This window comes from Pan paniscus, chromosome 1, assembly GCF_029289425.2.
Source record: "Pan paniscus chromosome 1, NHGRI_mPanPan1-v2.0_pri, whole genome shotgun sequence".
NCBI classification, from domain to species: Eukaryota; Metazoa; Chordata; class Mammalia; order Primates; family Hominidae; genus Pan; species Pan paniscus.
In genome coordinates, this window is record NC_073249.2 from 43,243,613 (window position 1) to 43,265,650 (window position 22,038).

The 22,038-nt window shown below is 46.1% G+C and overlaps 1 protein-coding gene across 1 annotated transcript; it reads left to right on the top strand.

Moving 5' to 3' along the window:
• Positions 1-11,308: 11,308 nt before the first annotated feature.
• AVPR1B (arginine vasopressin receptor 1B) lies at positions 11,309-21,280 on the top strand. Its single transcript, XM_003822930.8, has 2 exons — positions 11,309-12,267; positions 17,691-21,280. Exons 1-2 carry the CDS (start codon positions 11,328-11,330, stop codon positions 18,023-18,025), a joined length of 1,275 nt encoding a protein of 424 aa, XP_003822978.4. The 5' UTR covers positions 11,309-11,327; the 3' UTR covers positions 18,026-21,280.
• The last annotated feature ends 758 nt before the right edge of the window (positions 21,281-22,038 follow it).

Genomic DNA, 22,038 nt, shown 5'->3' on the forward strand with positions numbered 1-22,038 from the left:
TTCCATGAACTGATAATAACTAGTTGAAAGTTTCAACTGTTCTCCCAAAGGAGTCAAGGGTGGTGTTATTTGAGCATAGTAAGATTGCCTCCTCTTCTAAGAAGTCATGTCAGAGAGCTAAGTACGTATCCCTGGAGACTCCAGCCCCATTGCCAATGAAACTATCTCGTACTAACTCTGCCTCTCCCCGCTTGGAGCTGAGGTCTGCCGAGGGGCTTCCAGGGAGAGTGTTCCTATTCTATAAAGAGCTACCCCTCTCTAGATTCCAGGATGCCTAGGCACTAGAGAGGGAAAGCCCTTTATAGAGTTCCTCTGTGTTTCTGGCTGCCAGGATGCCTAGGCACTAGATCCCCTCACAGGCCTGAGAGCCTCCCAAAACCACTGTACACACACATGCCCCTGATCCGATGGGGCGACTGAAATTCTTACCACTATTCGAGTCATTTCTCTGATCTACTCTCTAAAAGCCCCTATAAAAACACAAATCATATACTACACAAATTATTACACAGCCCATCGTAGACGTTTAGTTGGCTTTATTGGCTCCAGGGCTGAATGTTTTGCCCTAAGGCAGCGAATCAGAATCACTGTGGGTGAGGCTTAGGCATTTTACAATTTGTCCTGGAGATTTGAATGTGCAACCAGGATGAGGAACTGCTGCCCTCAGGGAGCGGTGCACAGAAGGGGAAAAAAGAGACTTAGGTCCCGGCCCTCCCCTGCTCCAGTCTAGACCAGCTCTGTGCCATGTTAAGAATGCCATTTGTAGGCTGGGCGTGGTGTCTCAAGCTTGTAATCCCAGCACTTTGGGAGGCCGAGGCAGGCAGATCACCTAAGGTCGGGAATTCGAGACCAGCCTGACCAACACGGAGAAACCCAGTCTCTACTAAAAATACAAAAATTATCTGGATGTGGTGGCGCATGCCTATAATCCCAGCTACTCGGGAGGCTGAGGCAGAAGAATCGCTTGAACCCGGGAGGTGGAGGTTGCGGTGAGCCAAGATCCTACCATTGCACTCCAGCCTGGGAGACAAGAGCGAAACTCTGTCTTAAAAAAAAAAAAAAAGAACTCCACCTGTCTCTTTGGCTTTCAGTTTGGACTTTCTTCTGGAAAATGAGAGAATGGGACTTGATGATCTTTGAGGTCCTTTCCATAGTCCTTAGCCTCTTGGCCAGAACCAAAAAATGAGTCTCTTTCAACTGCAACATTTTGTGACTGTACAGGTTATTTTATGATTAGAAGAGCCAAATGGAGACTTTCTGGGAGTCCCTGAAGTCAAAACTGGCCAGGTTAACCCTCCTGTCCTTCATACAATTCCTTTTACCTGTTCACTGGCCATCAAACTCAGTGTTAAACGAACCTAACAGAAGGCAATGGCAACATCAAGGGCTGCTCCTAGCTATAAAAGGTGCATTAATCTTCGTAATGGTCCATCTTCCCCAGACCACTTCCTCCATCTGGACATTTATGGGATGGTGAATCAAGGGTTGCCCAGGAAGGTCTCTGTGCAATGCCAGCTCTGGCAGGTCACAATGTTCTGAGAGGGTTCTGAGTCCTAACCAAGAAGAGGCTTCTGCAGGCCAAGCTCCCGAAGGCTTCAGGGAGAAAAATGTCCTTATTCACTTTCTTCTGTCCAGGTCACAGTATGGCAGAAGAGGGACACATGTCCCCACTCTTCTTTGGCAAGTAATAATGCCAGAAGAATTTTGAATTCACCCTTTGGCAAAAATGGGAGATTGTTAAATAAAGATACATTGATAAATATGTATTCTGAGAAACACATTTTATTTTTCATGATAGATCTGTTCCTGAAAACGTGGTGTTCAAGTTGAACATATGAAAACAGAACTTCTTTCTTCTTCAATGGAAGTGACACCTAACAATTTGGGTTTAGATTTCTCTGCCTCTTACGTCTACTGCTTGATAATGTAGAAACCAACATTTAAATCCAGGGAAGCAAATCCTTTTTTAAAAGATTTGATTAAATTATCTGAGGATAAATTGTGCCTTGTTTTTTATTTTTAACTATATTTTTGAGAGGGAGCTTCACAAACTCTTTATTATTCCATTAAGATCCAACTTTTTGTTCTTATGACATCAGTTTCAGATGAGGACGCACAAGTCACTCTTCCCATTACTATATTGGGAGGGTGGGGTTCTGAAAATGTGCAATGTGAGTGGTGAGTCTTTGCTGGAAAGGTACTATCTGCTCATCTACCAAAGGGAAGGTGAGTAGAAAATTCCTAAAACTAAAAAATCAAGAAGTGGCAGTATCTATTTGTTATTTAAAAATATCAAGGTTAATAGCAAATAAATCTACTAAATTGAAATTAAAATGGTGACCTACATCAAGAAATACCATAAGTCAAGTAAAAAGATCAGTGACAAAATGGGGAAAAATATTTGCAACTTAAATGTCAGACAAAGGTTAATTTCCATGGTATATAAAGTTTCTCAAAAAGGATAATTAAAAAGGTCAACAATCACAGAAGAATCAGCTAGAGATATCAATAATTATTAGAAAAAGAAATGCAAATGGCCCTTAACATTATGAAAAGATGTTCAACCTCCCTTAAAAGGCATTCAAATCAAAGCTAAACTGAGATACTATTTTTGACTTATCAAATTGGCAAAAATCCAAAATTTAAGAATACACTGTTGGCAAGACTGGGAAAACAGACACTCTCATGCATTCCCAGTCATAATGCAAATTGGTTCAATCCCTACAGAGGATAATTTGGCAATATGTAGCAGAACTGTTTATGCATATACCCTTAACCCAGGAATCTCACTTCTAGGCACCTAACACAAAGATTATACTAGTGAAATATGAAAAGATACACACACACACACAAACATACATACATATATATCTTTATACATAGATCTATTTATGTATGTATAGAAAGAGGCAATTTATTGTAGCGCTATTTGTAACAGCAAGACTGGATACAATCAGAATGCCTGTCAAATGTGACTGGATGAATAAAGTGTGGTACTTCCATACACTGGAGTATTAAAAAAGCTGCAAAAAGGAAAGAGAAACATCTCTGAATTCTCCCATGAAGTAGTCTGCAGGATATGTTAAATGAAAAAAAGAATTACAAAAAAAATACAGTATGCCACTCACATCAAAAACGTCTTGCCATGCCAGAAAGCTATAGAGCTATCAAAGAATGCTAAGACTTTATAGAAAGGACTCAGGATAAAATGGTACAGCCAATTTTGAAAAAGTTTGGCAGTTCCTCAAAAACGTGAACAGAGTTATCATATAACCCAGCAATTCCATTCCTAAGTATATACCCCCAAAATTAACAACGTATGTCCACACGAAAACTTGCACATGAATGTTCACTAGCAGCATTATTTGTAACCTGCCCAAGGTGGAAACAACCCAAATGTCTATTGACTGATAAAAGATAAAATGTGGTATATCCATACAAGGGAATATTATTTATCCATAGAAAGGAAGTACTGCTACATGTTAAAATATGGATGAACCTTGAAAACACTCTGCTAAGTGAAAGAAGCCAGTCACAAAAGGCCACATATTATATGATTTCATTTGCATGAAACGCCCAGAACAGGAAAATCTGTAGAGACAGAAAGTAGATTGGTAGTTGTCAGGAGCTGGGAGTGGGAGGGGGAATGGGTAGCGACTGCTAATGGGTATGTGGTTTCTTCTTTGGGTAAGGCAGTTATCCTGAAATTAGATGGTGGTGATAGTTGCACAACTTTTTGAATATACTAAAAACCATTGGCCGGGCGTGGTGGTTCACACCTGTAATCCCAGCACTTTGGGAGGCCGAGGGGGCAGATCACAAGGTCAGGAGATTGAGACCATCCTGGCTAACACGACTAAAAATACAAAAAATTAGCCGGGTGTGGTGGCAGGCGCCTGTAGTCCCAGCTACTCGGGAGGCTGAGGCAGGAGAGTGGTGTGAACCTGGGAGGCGGAGCTGGCAGTGAGCCGAGATTGTGCCACTGCACTCTAGCCTGGGCGACAGAACGAGACTCCCCCCCAAAAAAACAAACAAACAGAAAAACCCATTGAACTGTACAATTTAAAAGGGTGACTTTTATGGTATATTGAATTGTTTCTCAATTAAAAAGGTATATACATTAGGGCTGGGCATGGCGGCTCATGCCTGTAATCCCAGCACTCTGGGGGGCTGAGGCAGGAAGACAACTTGAGTTCAGGAGCTCGAGACCAGCCTGGCCAATACGGTGAAATCCCATCTCTACTAAAAATACAAAAATTAGTGGGGGCATGGTGGTGGGCACCTGTAATCTCAGGTACTCAGGAGGCTGAGGCAGGAGAATCGCTTGAACCCGGGAGGTGGAGGGTGCAGTGAGCCGAGATCATGCCAGTGCACTCCAGCCTGGGAGACAGAGCGAGACTGTCTCAAAAAAAAAAAGATATATACATTAAATTTTTAAAGAAAATATTCATTGATAAACAAACAACAACACAAAAGGACTAAGGTACCAACATAAATCAGCTCCATTTGCCAAAGTCGGGACAATTTGAGCATCAAAGTAATAACTATAAGTGACTCAAACATATAAAATATGTTTAAATCCATGATTTGGCCAGGCATGGTGACTCATGCCTGTAATCCTAGCACTTTGGGAGGCAGAGGCGGGTGGATCACAAGGTCAGGAGTTCAAGACCAGCCTGGCCAAGATGGTGAAACTCCATCTCTACTAAAAATACAAAAAAAAATAGCCGGGCATGGTGGCACACACCTGTAATCTCAGCTACTCCGGAGGCTGAGGCAGAGAATTGCTTAAACCTGGAAGGGCGGGGGTTGCAGTGAGCCAAGATCGTGCCACTGCACTCCAGCCTGGGCAACAGAGCAAGACTCTGTCTCAAAAAAAAAAAAAAAAATCCATGATTTGAAGAATTCCAGAAAACAAATTTATTATCTTGAAAACTATTAATAATAGAAAAAGAAGCATTTATTCTGTCTTTTCTGTACAAACTATGCCTAAGGATAACCAAATAGTTAATGAGAGAAGATTCTCTTTACAGAATTATTTAAAGTAATAAACAATGAAGGAATAATAGAATATGATCATTTTGCAATGCTGATGAATTATTGGATCTGTGCAATAATGAACAATGGCTGATAACATCACAGAAAGAGAGACAATCACACATTACATATCCCTGCTGGATGCACCCAATAACACCTATGAAACACTCTTGCTAAAAAACTAAACTAAACAAATCTAACCAGAATCTGATCAGGCATCGGCAAACAAAGAAACTTGTTAAACAACTTAACAGGGATGCAATTTTGAAAACATACATCATGGGAAATTCTACAAAACAATCTGGTTTCTTCAACAACAACACTGCAAGGAACAAAGCATACAAAGGGATGGCAGTGTAATCTACAAATCACAGACCTAAGAGACACATTAAACAATGCCAGTGCATGAACCTTATTTGAATCTGGATTCAAACAAATAAACCACTAAAAATTTAAAGACAATAAAACATTGTTTTTAGACAATTAAGAATTTATGAACACTGACAAAATATGTGATAATGTTAATGAATTATTAATAGTTTTAGAGATTGCGATGGTTAATTTTATGTATCAACTTGACTGGGCCATGGGGGTCCAGATATTTGGTCAAACATTATTCTGAGTATGTTTGTTAAACATTATTCTGGGTGTGTTTTTGGATGCGGTTAACAGTTAAATCAATAAACTGAATAAGGCGGATAGCTCTTCTTTGATGCAGGTGGGCCTCATCCCATCAGTAAAGGCCTGAACAGAACAAACAGGCAGATCCTCCCTCGAATAAAAGGGAACTCTTTGTGCCTTACTGCTTACACTGGGAAATGTTGTTTTCCCACCTTGAAGCCCCAGTTGGAAAATCTGTTCTCCTTGAGTCTCAAGCCTGCTGGCTTTCAGACAGGAACTGACACCATTAGCTCTCCTGGTTCTCAAGCTTTCAGACTCAGACTGGAACTATACTTTGCCTCTCCTTGGTCTCCAGCTTGCCAATTGTAGATTTTGGGATGTCTCAGCCTCTATAAATTATGTACCTAATTTCTTATAACAAATCTCCTCTCTCTCTTTCTTTACACACACACACACACACACACACACACACACACACACACACACACAAAATCTCCTATTGGTTCTATTTCTCTGGAGAACCCTGACTAATACAGGGGTGGTAAGGTGTTGTAGTTATAGTTAAGAGTCCTTATCCTTTAGAAATACATATATGAAATACTTACAGATAAAATGATATGATGTCTGACATTTGCTTCAAAATAATCTTAGGATGGAAGGAAATGGATAAAGATTTAGATGAAACAGACTGGCTATCTGTTGGTAATTGTTAAAGCTGAGTGATGGAAGCATGGGGTTTCCTCATGCTATTCTCTCTGCTTTTGTATATGGATACAGTTTTCTTTAGTGAAAAAGTAAAAAATGGAAGAAAACGAAAAATAGGAAATTGAAAAATATTAGTAGTATGGGGAATTACTTTTTCTCATAACAACTACTGTAGAATAATTTGACTTTATAATATGTGTGTGTGTAAAAATAAGTATCTTTTAAAAATTAAAAAGTGAAGAGGACCTACCATAAATATAATATGTAATGGTGAAACTTTAGATGCATTCTCATTAAAGGTAGAAACATCAACGATTCCTGCTCTTTGACATTGTACTGGAGTCTTAGCCTTCGCAATAAGACAAGAAAAAGAAGAGCTAAATAGAATGGGAGAAAAAAATTATTGTTGTTTGCAGACAATACTGTATGTATAGATAATCCAAAATTATTTACAAACTGCAGGAAAACTACTGGATATAAGAGCAAGACACAAAAATCAATATTGTTCCCATATACTGGGAATAACCAATAGTAATTAGAAAATGTGGTATAACAAAATTATATACACAATGGCAGCAGAAACTGTAAGGTACATAGAAATAAATCTATCAAAAGGTTGGAAGACATTTTTGAAGAAAATTATAAAACATTATTGAAGGACATAAGAATAGACCTGAATGAAATCATAAATATATCAATTATTTCCCAAATTAATCTCTAAAGTCAATGCCTCAAACCAGAAACTCAATAACAGAACTTTTTTGGAACTCAATAAACTGATACCAAATTTCACCATTTCAAAATTGTGAGAAACATTTTAAAAATAAGAACAAAGGGAGGCTTGTTTTTACCAAGAATTAAGGCTCATTAGAAAGCTGTTGTACCTAAAATAGTGAAATATTGGGATAGGGATAGAAAAATAAATTAATAGAATAGGCCAGAGATTCCAGAAAGAGCCTCATATAAAATTTGAAATAATATATTATACAGATGATAGTTGAGAAATGATGGACAATTCAATAAATGGAGTAATTGGTTTGCCCTGCTGGGGAAAAAATGAAGTTAGATTCTTACTCCACACATAACACAAAAATAAATTCCAGTTGGATTAAAGCTCTAAATATGAAAAACAAAAGTTAAATTTGTTAGAAGAACATGCAGGGGGATATATTTCTATTCTCAAGGTACAGAACACAAGACACAAAAAGCCAAAATAATAAAAAGAGGAATTGATTGCATCATAATTTAAATTTTCTGTGTAACAAAAGACCCCATCCAAAGCAAAAAGATAGTGACAGATTAGAGAAGATATTTTCAACATATCAGAATATATACAGGTCCTACAATTTGATAAGAAAAACAATCTAATAAAAAGTTGAGCAGAAGATATGAATGATTTACAGAAGAGAAAATCCAAACAACAAATAAATACAAGGAAAGATACTCAAAATACTCAGTAATCAGAGAAATAAAAAAGCAAAATGAGATGCTATTTTTACACCTACCAGACTGATAAAAGTTAAAAAGTCTGAATATGAAGATGTTGGGAAACTAAAATACAGCTTGTTGGACAACTAATTTAATACAACTAATTTAGAGATAAAATTCAGGATATGGTCCTATTTAGTTGAAAACTCATACATTATATGACACAGCAATACTTATACTCAGCATATACTTCCAGATATACACCTGGGAGAAATTCTGACACATGAACACAAAGAGGCATATGAGAACATTCACTGTAGCATTTTAAAATAAAAATAAATAGGGGGAAAAGCTGGAAATAAATTATAAAAGTTGAATAAATTTCTGGTGAACAAAATGTGCCATATCCATATGCTTAAATACTATGCAGTAGTTAAAAATGAATGAACTAGATCTAGCCTATGTATCAGCATAGACAGATGTCAAAAATAATGTAGAATTTATTTATTTATTTATTTATTTATTTATTTATTTATTTATTTATTTTTGGAGACAAAGTTTCATTCTTGTCATCCAGGCTGGAGTGCAATGGTGGGATCTCAGCTCACTGCAACCTCCTTCTCTTGGGTTCAAGTGATTCTCCTGCCTCAGCCTCCCAAGCAGCTGGGATTACAGGTGCCCACCACCACGCCCAGCTAATTTTTGTATTTTTAGTAGAGATGGGGTTTCATCATGTTGGCCAGGCTGGTCTCGAACTCCCGACCTCAGGTGATCCGCCCACCTCGGCCTCCCAAAGTGCTGGGATTACAGACGTGAGCCACCATGCCCCACCATAATGTAGAGTTTAAAAAGCAATTTCCAGAATAGTACAATGTATCAATTATTGAGAGTAAGAGAATGGGGACAAGCATAGACAGCTGTTTTGAGAAGTTCTGCTGTGAAATGGTAGGGATTGTAATAGCTGGAAGTGGGAGTATAGTGGCTGAGGAGAGTTGTAATTATTTTTTTAAATAAATATTACTACAGCTTGTTTGCAAATGGGTGGGAATGATCTGGTAGACAGACTGAAAATTACTCATAAAGAGCAAAATCCTTGGGAAGGTGGAAGCTTGGGCTCCAAAGCACGAAAGGAGGATGCTACTATATTTTAGGCAGCTAAATGGTAAGTGGTCATGGGATGGAATGAAGGAAGGCGCTGAATTTGTAGGCTGTTGAGGAGGTAGAACCTTCAAGAACTAATGCTAATTGGATGTCTGGTGACATTATAAAGGGGAGTCTGGTTAAAAGGCAGGACAAAGGCCGGATGCGGTGGCTCATGCCTGTAATCCTAGCACTTTGGGAAGCCGAGGCAGGTGGATCACCTGAAGTCAGGAGTTCGAGACCAGCCTGGCCAACATGGCGAAACCCCCCCTCTACTAAAAATACAAAATTAGCTGGACGTGGTTCGGGTGCCTGTGATCCCAGCTACTTGGGAGGCTGAGGAGGGAGAATCGCTTGAGCCTGGGAGGCAGAGGTTGCAGTGAGCCGAGATTGTGCCACTGCACTCCAGCCTGGCGACAGAACAAGACTCTGTCTCAAAAAAAAAAAAAAAAAAAAAAAAAAAAAAAAAAGGCAAGACAAAAGGACTTCTCTCCTGTCACAGACTCTGCCGTTTCTGAGAGTCTGGGATCCTACTATTGTCAATCCTAAATTTTTTTTTTTTTTTTTTTTTGAGACAGAGTCTTGCTCTGTCGCCAGGCTGGAGTGCAGTGGCACAATCTCGGCTCACTGCAACCTCTGCCTCCCAGGCTCAAGCGATTCTCCCTCCTCAGCCTCCCAAGTAGCTGGGATCACAGGCACCCGAACCACGCCCAGCTAATTTTGTACTTTTAGTAGAGGGGGGTTTCGCCATGTTGGCCAGGCTGGTCTCGAACTCCTGACTTCAGGTGATCCACCTGCCTCGGCTTCCCAAAGTGCTGGGATTACAGAGGTGAGCCATCGCGCCCGGTCTGTCACTCCTAACTTCTAATCTGCTCTAGGGAGAGTCCCAATAGTCCATCTTGCATACTGAAGATTAAGTGAATTTCACGGCCAACACCACACAATACCTTCTCTATTGAGCTGTAAGCTGCCTCTGGACTGGATGGTGTTTTGTTTTTATTTTTACCGTCAGCACCAGTGCCTCTCATATAGAATTTAGCCAACCGGTTAGGTGTTAAGTGCTGCTGCTGCGCTATCAGAAGGGCACACGGGGCTGGTTCTAGACCGGCCTCTGCTGCTTACTCGTTCAGTAATCTTCTACAGCAAGTTCTTGAATTTCTCTGGGCCTGTTTTCTACCTCGCAGAGTGGTTAACTGCGTTTAGGATCTTGGAAGCACCTAAGCACGAAAAGCACATAGGCCAGAAGTTAAGACGTCCCTTGGAGACGCAAATACCGGGAATTTCTCCCGTTGTTCCCACCGATCAAGCACCAGGGCTCTCAGGTCTAGCTCCTTCCACCCCCCACCCCCACATATACCCTCACCTTTTCTTCCTTTCCCTATGCCTCTCAGTCCCTCAACAGGGTCTGCGGTCAGACGTCACTCCCAGGTGACTGGCAATCAGGGATGCCGCCTCGCTCACCTGGCCACCCTTGAAGATTGTGGATCCTGCGCCGGCTAGCCGGCTGGCAGGGCGCGCGCCAACAGCCGCCAGCCGAAGTGCCCCCGCGTAGGTGGGAGGAGTGACTGCCTCTCACCATCCCCCGGGGATGCACCTGTGGAGAGACGGCCCGAGAGTTCCAGGGTGAGTGCGCAGAGGAGCTTATCTGCCTGCCTGCGGGTCGGTGTGTCCTGCCGGCTGCTGGGCGCTGGCCTGCGTCGCCTGCTTGTCTCGCTCCCTGTCCCTCGTCCGCTACCCCCTCTGCCCCCCCTCCCTCCAGCAGCCGGCCTCTCCGTCAACCCGCCGGGTGGGTGCCTGCGAGCCTCACTCCGCCCTCCTCTGCAGGAGCCAACTGGCGAGCCGCAGGCCGCCGGGCTCGGCCTGGGAGCCCATAAAACCCGCCCGGGCCGCGCCGCTGCGCTCCAGCCGCTGCTCACCAGGCAGAGCGAGCGGGCTTGGCTGGGGCTTCCTGCCCTGAGCGCGACACCGACTGCCCCGGACCGCGCCTCCAAGCAGGCTGAAGGGCTTCCGCTCTTCGCTTCCAGAAAAGTTTGGAGAAAGTGAATTTGAGGTGGATTGGCGGGTGGTAGCCCCTCCCCAGCCTTCTTTCCCTCCCAGAAGCCTCACTCTGCACAGCCTCCCCCATTCTTCCCGTCCTGATTCCCCATCTTCCTGACCCCTCCTTCTCCCTTTCCTGGGTCGATCCCAGTCACATTTTCTCCTTCCGAATCTCATCCTCCCTCCTCCTCTCTATCCCAGTCCTCTGAACGATTTCCGCCTATTTGCAAGCCTTCTCCCTGTCATTCTCAACGCTTCTCCTTTCTCTCCACCTCCCTTGCCACTCCATTTTATCCATCAAACCTCTCCACTTGCATCCACACCCTCCCTCCATCCTTCCCTCCCAGCAAACCTTGCTCATGGATTCTGGGCCTCTGTGGGATGCCAACCCCACCCCTCGGGGCACCCTCTCTGCCCCCAATGCCACAACACCCTGGCTGGGCCGGGATGAGGAGCTGGCCAAGGTGGAGATCGGAGTCCTGGCCACTGTCCTGGTGCTGGCGACCGGGGGCAACCTGGCTGTGCTGCTGACCCTGGGCCAGCTGGGCCGCAAGCGCTCCCGCATGCACCTGTTCGTGCTGCACCTAGCCCTGACAGACCTGGCTGTGGCGCTCTTCCAGGTGCTGCCACAGCTGCTGTGGGACATCACCTACCGCTTCCAGGGCCCCGACCTCCTGTGCAGGGCCGTCAAGTACCTGCAGGTGCTCAGCATGTTTGCCTCCACCTACATGCTGCTGGCCATGACGCTGGACCGCTACCTGGCTGTCTGTCACCCCCTGCGCAGCCGCCAGCAGCCAGGCCAGTCCACCTACCTGCTCATCGCTGCTCCCTGGCTGCTGGCCGCCATCTTCAGCCTCCCTCAAGTTTTCATTTTTTCCCTGCGGGAGGTGATCCAGGGCTCAGGGGTGCTGGACTGCTGGGCAGACTTCCGCTTCCCTTGGGGGCCACGGGCGTACCTCACCTGGACCACCCTGGCTATCTTCGTTCTGCCGGTGACCATGCTCACGGCCTGCTACAGCCTCATCTGCCATGAGATCTGTAAAAACCTAAAAGTCAAGACACAGGCCTGGCGGGTGGGAGGAGGGGTCTGGAGGACTTGGGACAGGCCCTCACCTTCCACCTCAGCTGCCACCACTCGGGGGCTGCCATCTCGGGTCAGCAGTATCAACACCATCTCACGGGCCAAGATCCGAACAGTGAAGATGACCTTTGTCATCGTGCTGGCCTACATCGCTTGCTGGGCTCCCTTCTTCAGTGTCCAGATGTGGTCCGTGTGGGACAAGAATGCCCCTGATGAAGGCAAGTGGGGTCTATGTGGGGGCAGTGAGGTGGGAGAGACAGAAAGAGAGGATGGGGGATTAGGTCAGGGTTACAATGCCTCCCAGGGCCAGGCAGGTGACAAACTAGTGGGGCAATGAAGGAAGATGGTGCCTGCTCCAAGTGAAAAGGGGCAGTTATGATTTCCATTCAGCCTACCGATGCCATGTCAGTATCTTTTACGTGAAATTTCCAGCTTTAAACATTTTGGTAACTAACAATTTTAAAATGCTAGGTGGTACTGATGAAATATGACCATTAGCACATTTGGCCACCAACTACTAGTTTGCTAGATGGGCTTTAAAATCATAGAATGGTAGCAATTTGTGGCCCATGAACTTGCTCTCTCAGCCTTGTCCCTCCTGCACCTGGACATGCCTTTGAGCTCCTTCTCAACAGACACTTCCAGTTAATTAGGGTTGGCACATGAAAGCCCTGAAATTTCCAGTTCAACCTCTTCATGTTACTAATGAGGAAACAGAGGCTCAGAGAAGAACTGTTACCAGCTGATGTGGTGAAGTCCCAGGTTCTTGGTGCCATGAACAAAGAATTGGATGTGACACACACAAATAGCAAAGTAGCAAAAGTTTATTAAGCACAGTAACACTCTCGGAGAGGGGAGAGTGGGCTGAGCTCTGTGAAATGAGATCGGCGTCAGTTTGGTGTACTTTGGGCCTTTTTATGTGTTTTTTTTTCTCTTCCCCGAGCTGCCTAATCTTTAACCAGCATCTGGCTTTTGATTGATAGGTAGGTTGCTTAGTTACTTTGGCTCTTGTGCACTTGCACGTAACCTTCATCTCATAATTTTAAGTGCATGCATGCTATGCAGTACCTATGCATGAGCTTTAATGAGCTGATTCTCATACGGGGTCATTTTAGGGATACTTTTTCTCTTTAATACACATGCCCATCTCTGAGGAGCTGCCCCTTACTGGATTGGTCTGGATTTAGCCAACCATGGGGGCTCTTGACTCACTTCATATAACTTTTGTTTTGGCTCAGCTTCTGCTTCTTATCTTGCCTCTTGCTCACCCTCCTCTTTATCCTGCTTCTGCTCCTACTCATTCTGCTTTTTATCCAACCTCTAATTCCCTCTGCTGTTTTCCTGCCTCAGAACTATGACTTGCCCCAGGCCTCACAGCTAGGGAGTGACAAAGTGAAGAATAAAGCCCAGGTCTTCTGTCTCCTTGTCTTTTTCCTCAACCCCATTAATAACCCTGATTTTAAAAGTGGTTCTAAAAGGAGGGAGACCTTTCTTCTGTGTGAAAAACAAAATGGGAACCTCTAAGAGGACTGTGCTACAGTTGGCACATGGGAGGCCTGGCTCTCATCATTTTTCTGGGGTGTAGTAGACAGTGTCCTCCTGAGCTTTAGACAGTGCCTGATGGTCTGGCCGTCCAGAGGTGAACTTGTTCTCAGGAAGGCAGGGGCTGTGTCTAGGCAGCCTAAGTGTTGGAGAGCAGTATTCAGAACAGCTGCTCCTGCTCCCCTAAGCAGGAGTGAGGCATGAGGACAAGTGCATGCTGACCTGTCTGGGTGGCTATGAAGAGGGGTGATTGTGCCCTGCAGTGCATCTCATAGTGTGCACAGCTCAGGATGTATAGTGGGTAACACCTGCAAGTGTCCTAGGCAGGTCCTGTGCACAGGTTCCTCTGGAAGCTTCCTGAGAGTTCACTAAGCAGCAGTCTCAGGCCACCAATTCCCACCAGTGGTCCCCTTCCTTTGTATTGTTGTTTCTGATCTCATTTTGCTCATCCCAGGACATGCTTAAGCCAAATGCTTTGCTTTTCTGGAGAGATGAAATAGAGGAGAGCCATTCATGAATTTAATACATCCATGCAAGAGGCGTGCAAAAGTAATACCAAACTTCCTTCTTAATACAATATCCCTTCTTAATCGCCCTTTTGACATCGTCTGGGCAAGAGATTATTTGCAGATTATCCTTTAAGCATGAGCAATTCCAATTAATTCTAGCCAACTGTAGGGACCTCCCAGCTCTAGCCAAGCACAGAATAGAAGGAAGGAGGGTTTCCTAGGCACAGGCACATTCAGCCCTCATGCTACTGAGGAGTGGCCTTCTGTATTTTAAATTTGAGTCACCTAAGACTCATAGAGGCAAAATAACTGGTCCAAAATGCCACTGCTAGTGAGAGATAGAGCTTGGGCTTGAATTGAGGTCTTTATGGGCCAAGCTTCATCCAGGTCATGGCTTTACTCCCAACATTGTGGCTTAGCCAGTGGCACCGGGGTGAGATGGTCATCTGCCTCTTTATTGAGGAGAAGATGGTGCTCCTGCCACTCAGCCAGTGCAGACTTTCCTACTTGCCTGTAGTATCAACCATCATCATCAACCTGTCCCTCAACACCTCAGCCCTCACTTGTGTAGAGTGATTCACCACTTACCAAGGACCTCTCTGGGCAAGGAATGCATGGGGCAGTGGGTTGTCCCAAAGGGTTATCTTACAGACAATGTGCTCCCAGAAAAATGAAAGCCCTTGGGGGAGAAATTCATTACTTTAAACTTGCTTTCCAGTACACACAGTTCCCCTCCTCTGCATGCTGGCCTGTTGGCCCCCTAGCCCCAAGTCTTTGGTCAGAGCCTGCTTGTTTCCTTGTCCCTGCCCCTGTCCCCGACCATCAGCTGAGTTTCTGGCAGGAGGCAATGGAGGCCAGGACTGGGTGTGGTAGATCCACCCTCAAGGGCTGGGAAGTGCAGCCTCCACTGCCTCTGGCACCTGCTCTGCAGCACCTCCTCTGTGGCACGTCTCCAGCCCCTACCAAGGCCTGGCTCACGTGAGCCAAACCAAACAGGCACTTCCTAAATGAAGGAACCTGCAGAACTCCTTTGTCCCTGGCTTAATCTGGACACTAAATGCACATCGATGGAGCAGACAGGATGAATACTGTCCCCTCAGCCAAAGCCACTTCCCAAATCTTCCGCAACTTGTAGTTACACATTAACTAGGGAGCAGGCCAGAAACCAGGCAAAACGGAAGGAAGGCTGAGTTTGTTTTTGGGGCTTGTCCCTTGTGTTAGTCCATTTGCATTGTTATAAAGGAATACCTGAAACTGAGAAATTTATAAAGAAAAGAGGTTTACTTTGGCTTACGGTTATGCAGGCTGTACAAGTAGCATGGTGCCAGGCTGGGTGTGGTGGCTCATGCCTGTAATCCCAGCACTTTGCGAGGCTGAGGCAGGGGGATCAATTGATTCCAGGAGTTCAAAACCAGCCTGGGAAAGAGTGAGACCTCATCTCTACTAAATACAAAAAAAATTAGCCAGGCATGGTGGCACACTGGTTCACCCCTCTGGTCCCATCTACTGAGGAGGCTGAAGTAGAAGGATTGCTTGAGCACAGGAGGTCAGGGCTGCAGTGAGCCATAATCACACACTGCACTCCAGCCTGAGGGTCAGAGCGAGACTCTGTCTCAAAAAGAAAATTAAAAAGAAGCATAGTGCCAGCATCTGCTTCTAGCGAGGGCCTCAGGAAGCTTCCAATCATGGCAGAAGGTGAAGGGGGAAGCCAGCGTATCACATGGTGAGAAAGGACAAGAGAGAGAAGGGAGAGGTCCCAGACTCTTTCAAACAACCAGATCTCATGTGAAACAACTGACCTGTTATCCAATCACCTCCCATCAGGCCCACGTCCAACACTGCGGGCTACATTTCAACGTGAGATTTGGAGGGCACAAACATCCAAACTCTTTTTCTCCCTGTCTCTCTTTTTTTTCTTGAGATGGAGTCTTGCTCTTGTCACCCAGGCTGGAGTGCAATGGCGCGATCTCAGCTCACTGCAATCTCTGCCTCTCGGGTTCAAGCGATTCTCCCGCCTCAGCCTCCCAAGTAGCTGGGACTACAGGTGCACATCACCACAGCCGGCTAATTTTCTGTATTTTTAGTAGAGACGGGGTTTCACCATGTTGGCCAGGCTGGTCTTGAACTCCTGACCTCAGGTGATCCATCTGCCTCGACCTCCCAAAGTGTTGGGATTACGGGCGTAAGCCACTGCGCCCAGCCAGCATCCAAACCATATCATCCCTCTTCTACTTCCAGGTGCTTCCCACTCTACCTTCACTTCTGTTCCCTGAACCAGTCCATCCAGGCCCAGATACCTTTAGCTTCCCACTCCTATGACTCATGTTCTCTATCAAATATTCTCGGCCTATGTCTTCCCTTCTCTTGAGCCATGAGTTGCCACATCCACGAGCATGCCCCTGGGACACGTGCACAAAGAGCCTGTGCATCTGAAGCTTTCACAGTGTTTTGCAGAGTAGGCAGTTGAGCTTTGCCTTTTATTTTACCGGTTGAAGCTCTGGTGGAGTATAGGATCTCTACCTTAGAGCTGAAAGACTTTGAGTTGCAGCTCTTACTAACTGTGCTATAAAAACTAGAAAGCTTACTTCTAAGGTTCCTTCCAGTTCTGAAATTGCTTTCAATGATTCTACAACCTCCACTCAAGAGTGAGGTGACTCAGTATGCCACCTATGCCATGGCTATAACCATGACAGATCCAGCAGGAGGCCAAAGCTCATCCTAGCAGCTTTCCTGCTGACATGAGGGTTTCATTTAGTCTTTAGAAAGAATATTTTGCCTGGAAGGAATGTTATAGCCTTGGCATCCTCACATTTTGACTGCCCAAGAGAGAAATTAGTTTTTCCCTGCAGAAAGGTACAGTTCCTAGGCACAATCTAAGAACACAGAACAAGTTCTGGTCTGGAGAGGGGTGCTTGGAGGCCCAGTATGTAAAAGCTGCCCCCTCGGCTGTAGGGGGCAATGATGGCATAGGTGTCGATAGGGCAGTCAGGCTCCATTGATTGCCCCATCAGGTCCCCAGCATAGAGTCAGGCAGAGTCGATGCCCACACACTCAATGACTGAATATAGAATGAGTGGGCCTGCCCCTGAGGGATAGAAGGAGACAGAGTCCAGGAGGCCATGTGAATCCATGATGTATAATGTAAGTGGGGATGGAGATGGACGGGGCCTGAGCTTGGTTATTTTCCCTGCCTGTTTTACAGAAGTTGTCTCATTCTAGGTCTACAGCCATTAGGGGACTCAAGGTCTAGGTTTTGGAATAAAGTCAGTTTCTCCTATCTGGGCTGATCCTATCCCTGACAACATTCCTTCTTCTCAATTAAACTTGAAGCAAACCTCAGCTCCTACCTTCACCCTGCAGTTACACAACAAAAACAAACAAACAAAATCAGCATGGTAAGACTCTGGAGCCGGGAGTCCCAGGTTCAAGTCTCAGCTGTGTGTGTCTCTCTAATTATAGGACACTGAGTGACTCCTTTCTCCTCTCTAGGACTCAGTTTCCTCATCTGTTCCTCATCTGTGGGGCCCGGACGCTCTCCCAGGTCCCTTCGAGCTGCCAATCTGAGGCTTCTCATGCTTCTCTCTTGGTAGATTCCACCAATGTGGCTTTCACCATCTCTATGCTTTTGGGCAACCTCAACAGCTGCTGCAACCCCTGGATCTACATGGGCTTCAACAGCCACCTGTTACCGCAGCCCCTGCGTCACCTTGCCTGCTGTGGGGGTCCCCAGCCCAGGATGCGCCGGCGGCTCTCCGACGGCAGCCTCTCGAGCCGCCACACCACGCTGCTGACCCGCTCCAGCTGCCCGGCCACCCTCAGCCTCAGCCTCAGCCTAACCCTCAGTGGGAGGCCCAGGCCTGAAGAGTCACCAAGGGACTTGGAGCTGGCGGATCGGGAAGGCACCGCTGAGACCATCATCTTTTAGGAAAGACTCGCTGGGGTCTGGTACTGCCCCCAGGACTAGTGGAGGTTCTCTGCCCACCTCGGGCACTGGAAATGAGAGCTGGGAGGGTAAGGGTTGGAGTTAGAGGAGCCCTGTCTGAAGCGGAGCGAAAAGGCCAGAATGGGTCCCCTACCCTGGTGTCACAGCTGCCCCTAGTGTGAGGGCTGCCTCATAAGCTCCCAATCTCAGACACTGGCAGTCAGGGAGAATCAAACTGCCTGTCTCCCTGGTCCTGCCATATTCATAGGGTGTCCATGCACACATGGTGTCCCAGATCTAGGCAGGCCTAGGATGGTGCTGTCTAGGGGTCCACGGGTGGCAGGAATTCAGAGGCTGGCCTTGTGCCCTGGCTACCTGTCTCCATTCTAACCTGACTGGCACATCTCAGCCTAACCAGGAGAAGGGAGAAGTGAAAAACTGTGAGGAGGACTCTATTTGGATCCTGGATTTTTTGTTGTTGTTGTTGTTGTTAGAGAGAAAATTGTTTCATGAAGAAAAGTGAATGGATATGTAGGGATTACCCTGCTGTGCCCAGCTGTCTGTTGAAGGGAGATGGTCTCATGGAGATGCAGGATTCAGTATAGTACCTGGTACCTAGCAGGAACTCTGCAAATGCCAGTCCCTCTTCTCCTCGTGCCACCCCCCATGACAGCGTGGATGACAGGGGAAAGTGTTGTATATTCTCTGTGGTCTGGTCCACTGTCAGTGTGGGTGGGAAGAAAGAGGGAGGGAAGGAGAAGATGAAAATGGTCATCATAAAATTAACAGCAAGAATAAGCCTCAAGGGCAGCAGGGACTTGTGGCCCTCCCTCCTTTCCCCAACCCACCCCCCAGGGAATCCAGCCTGCTCTTTCCCTGGGGGCTACACAGAGGAGACCTCCTTTGAGAAAAGGTGACATCGTCATGGCTCTGGACACCCTCCAGGCTCTTCAGAGCTTCCACCATCAACCATATGGATGCTGTGATCCAGTTAGGAGCCCGGGTTTGAATCTCAGCTCTGCCTTCAGTATCTGTGTGACCTTGGGTGAGTCACTCTCCCTTTCCAGGACCCAGTCTCCTCACCTGTATAATAGGTGAGATGATCTCTAAACTCCAACCTTCCATGACTCTGCAATACTGGAAATGGTGTTACAGAGAAACACAAAGGATATTATAACCAACAGGGTCTAGAAGAGTTGTTGCATTTTTATGACAATGGCATTGATATACTCTTTGACTCAATTCTGGTGACGGTGGGTCCCACCATGGCCATACTGTCCACTTTTGTCCTCATCTGGGATGCTGAATCCTCCTCCAAGGCTGGGAGAGGCTGCAGGCCAAGGTAGACCGAGGTAGAGGAAGAGCATGGCACATGCTCATTATCTCCAGGGGACTTTTATCATGGCATAGCTTCCCCACCCCAATTCTGATTCCAATTGAAGAGAGAGCCCTGCTGGTGGAAAAGACATCAGCTGAAACATCAGCAAAGCTGCATCCTGGTTCTGCCACCACCAATGATGCACATCAATAAAATGCTGGCCAGTCCTTGCTAGCTTGGTTCTGAGAATCAAATAGGACTGTGGATATAAAAGTCATTTGTAAAGTCATGAGCTCTATACTAACGTAAGGAATTACTAATCTAATTAAGAGCTCCTGAGGGAAGCTCTAGGGAACACTTTCAGTCTCTACCCCTGACTCCCAGGGAAGCTTTGAGGAATGACTGTGGCTTTGCGGATATACTTCTTTAAGAGGCCACTCAGCTCTAAGAAGCCTCCTGAGGCTTTCTAAAAAGAAAAGAGCCTTGCTGAATGTTGTGAGTGAGCAAAGCGTCCCAGTCCTTCAGTGCTAGAGAACTGGAGAGTGGGACCCTAATGGGACCAAGGTTCAGGCAGATGGGAGGACCCACAGTCTCCCTCTCACTGAGTTCTGTTGCCCATGTCAGCCCCTGACATCTAATACTTCTTCCCTGTCTATCTGCCCTGGTGAAGTGGGCTTAGAAGCCTCCCATGCCAGCCAGAGCTGTTGAATCTGCTCCTTCCCCTGCCTACAAAAGAGGCCTCCCCACCCCCTTGCCCCATCTTTAGACCACAGTTTCTGACCCTAATGCCTAGAGTTGGTAAATCTTTGTTCTTCATGATGACTGGGAGGTAGAAGGAACACCAGCTGTGTGTCCCAAAGACCTGGGTTTGCATCTTGATCTCACCCCTTTTCTACCTGTATCAACTTAAGCAAGTTATCCAATCTCCCCCAGCAATGCTTTCGTCATTTATTAAATAGAAATAGCAATGCCCACTTTGTTGGGAGGGATATGTAAGATTCTAGACTAGAGATAGAGCACTCAACAGATGTTAGAGAGGGGAACAATGGCCTGGCTCCAGATTGCATCTGGTAGATGACCTCCAGGGTCCTGACCCAGAAGAGTCTACAGTTCAGACAGGAAAAGAGGAGACAGACCTGGGATCAAGGCTGACTAAAGCACTTTCTTGTCTACCCTTTGCCTTCTATAGATCCCCTCTTACTACTGTGATATTTTCTGTTTTGCATTGCACAAGAATAATTTACTTGGGGTGGTGGCTTTGGAGCCCTCATTGTTCCTCCCATGGAAAGGCTACACTTGATCTTTTCCAGAAAGCTGGTTCTGTCCTGTGATATGGCCAGTGGGGAGCGACTGCACACTGGCTGAGGGCCTCGGGAACCCATTCCAGGAAGCTCCTGAAGGAAATGGTGGATCTCATCGGATCTATGAGTGAAAGTTCTGCAGGACCTGTAGGAGGCTCGCCTGGACAGTCTGGGCCAGTGGAAGGGCCTTGGATAGGGTTCAAGGAGGAGGGGCCCTGTGGAAGCAAGAAGGAGGCTCCGTGCTCTCTGGGGTGAATCCCATTTCTGACGGCTAACCCCAGGAGAAACTGAACAATGCCGTCTCTGGCTGGGCACTTGTGTAAATTGTTTATGCCATCCTGTGACTGTGAATGACAGTACTTTAGTCCCTTAAAACCTATGTACAAGCAGGACATGAGGGGCAGACGGGACAGAGAGGAGGACAGGAGGGGTTCATCGGTTGACTACGGGGATTTCTCAGAATCGTTATGTTGTTTGGTACAGGCCAGTACTTTCCCAGATAATGTGTCTGTGTTTTGTATGTAAATAGATCATTTATCTACTACAGGGCTATAGATTCAGCCCAGGCTGTAGCAGTTCATTCCTGGGTCAGAAACCCAGGTTGAAATTCACCAATAAAAAGATTTAATATCCAGGAAATTCCTGTGCATCTTTAGTTTTCTAGGGACAATGATAATTGGATGTGCAAGATAAAATTAAAGTGTGTTTGTCTTGAGTGAAGGGGTGAGGTTGCTGGGGAAAGGGGCCACCCTGCATCCAGTTTAAGTGGGAAAAGCAGTGTCTTCGAGTTTGCCATAGGACCACAAGGTGGCAGTGTGGAGCCAAAAGTGGGCCTGGCCTCCGCTGGGATTGACTTGGCAGCTCCTGCCTAAGAATCAGGGTAAGGCCCTTTCTCTAGCCAAATATTGCTGAGATCCAGTGCACATTCTTTAACTCTCCTGGAGGATATGAAGCAGTAGTGACTAACAGGGAAGGCTAGGAAAGTCACCCAGCCTCTTAGCTTGTGAGTCCTCAAGTTCCAAAATGTCTTGGTCCCTCACTTGACCCGGTTCTCCTGAGATACATGGACACACACTGGGTTCTCTCTAAACCCACGGAGATTTGGCAAGGCAAAGAACAAGAGGTTTCTACTGCAAGGTGAGGAAATGAGTATAGGAATTCCTGCCCAAAAGGCAGCAAGACACATGAGTCAGTGTTTGAGGGCCCTAGTAGGACCTCAAAAAGCCACATGAGCTATAATTACTTTACGGGTTCTGGTTTAGAATCTGGGGGCATGGGTTAGGAGGCCTCTCTGAGAGTGCCTCGGAGCCCAGCAATCTGTCCCAATTCCAGAAGCAAAGAAACCCACTGATGTTGAGCGTAAAATACCTCCTCACCCTAGCACGTCTTGGTGGCTA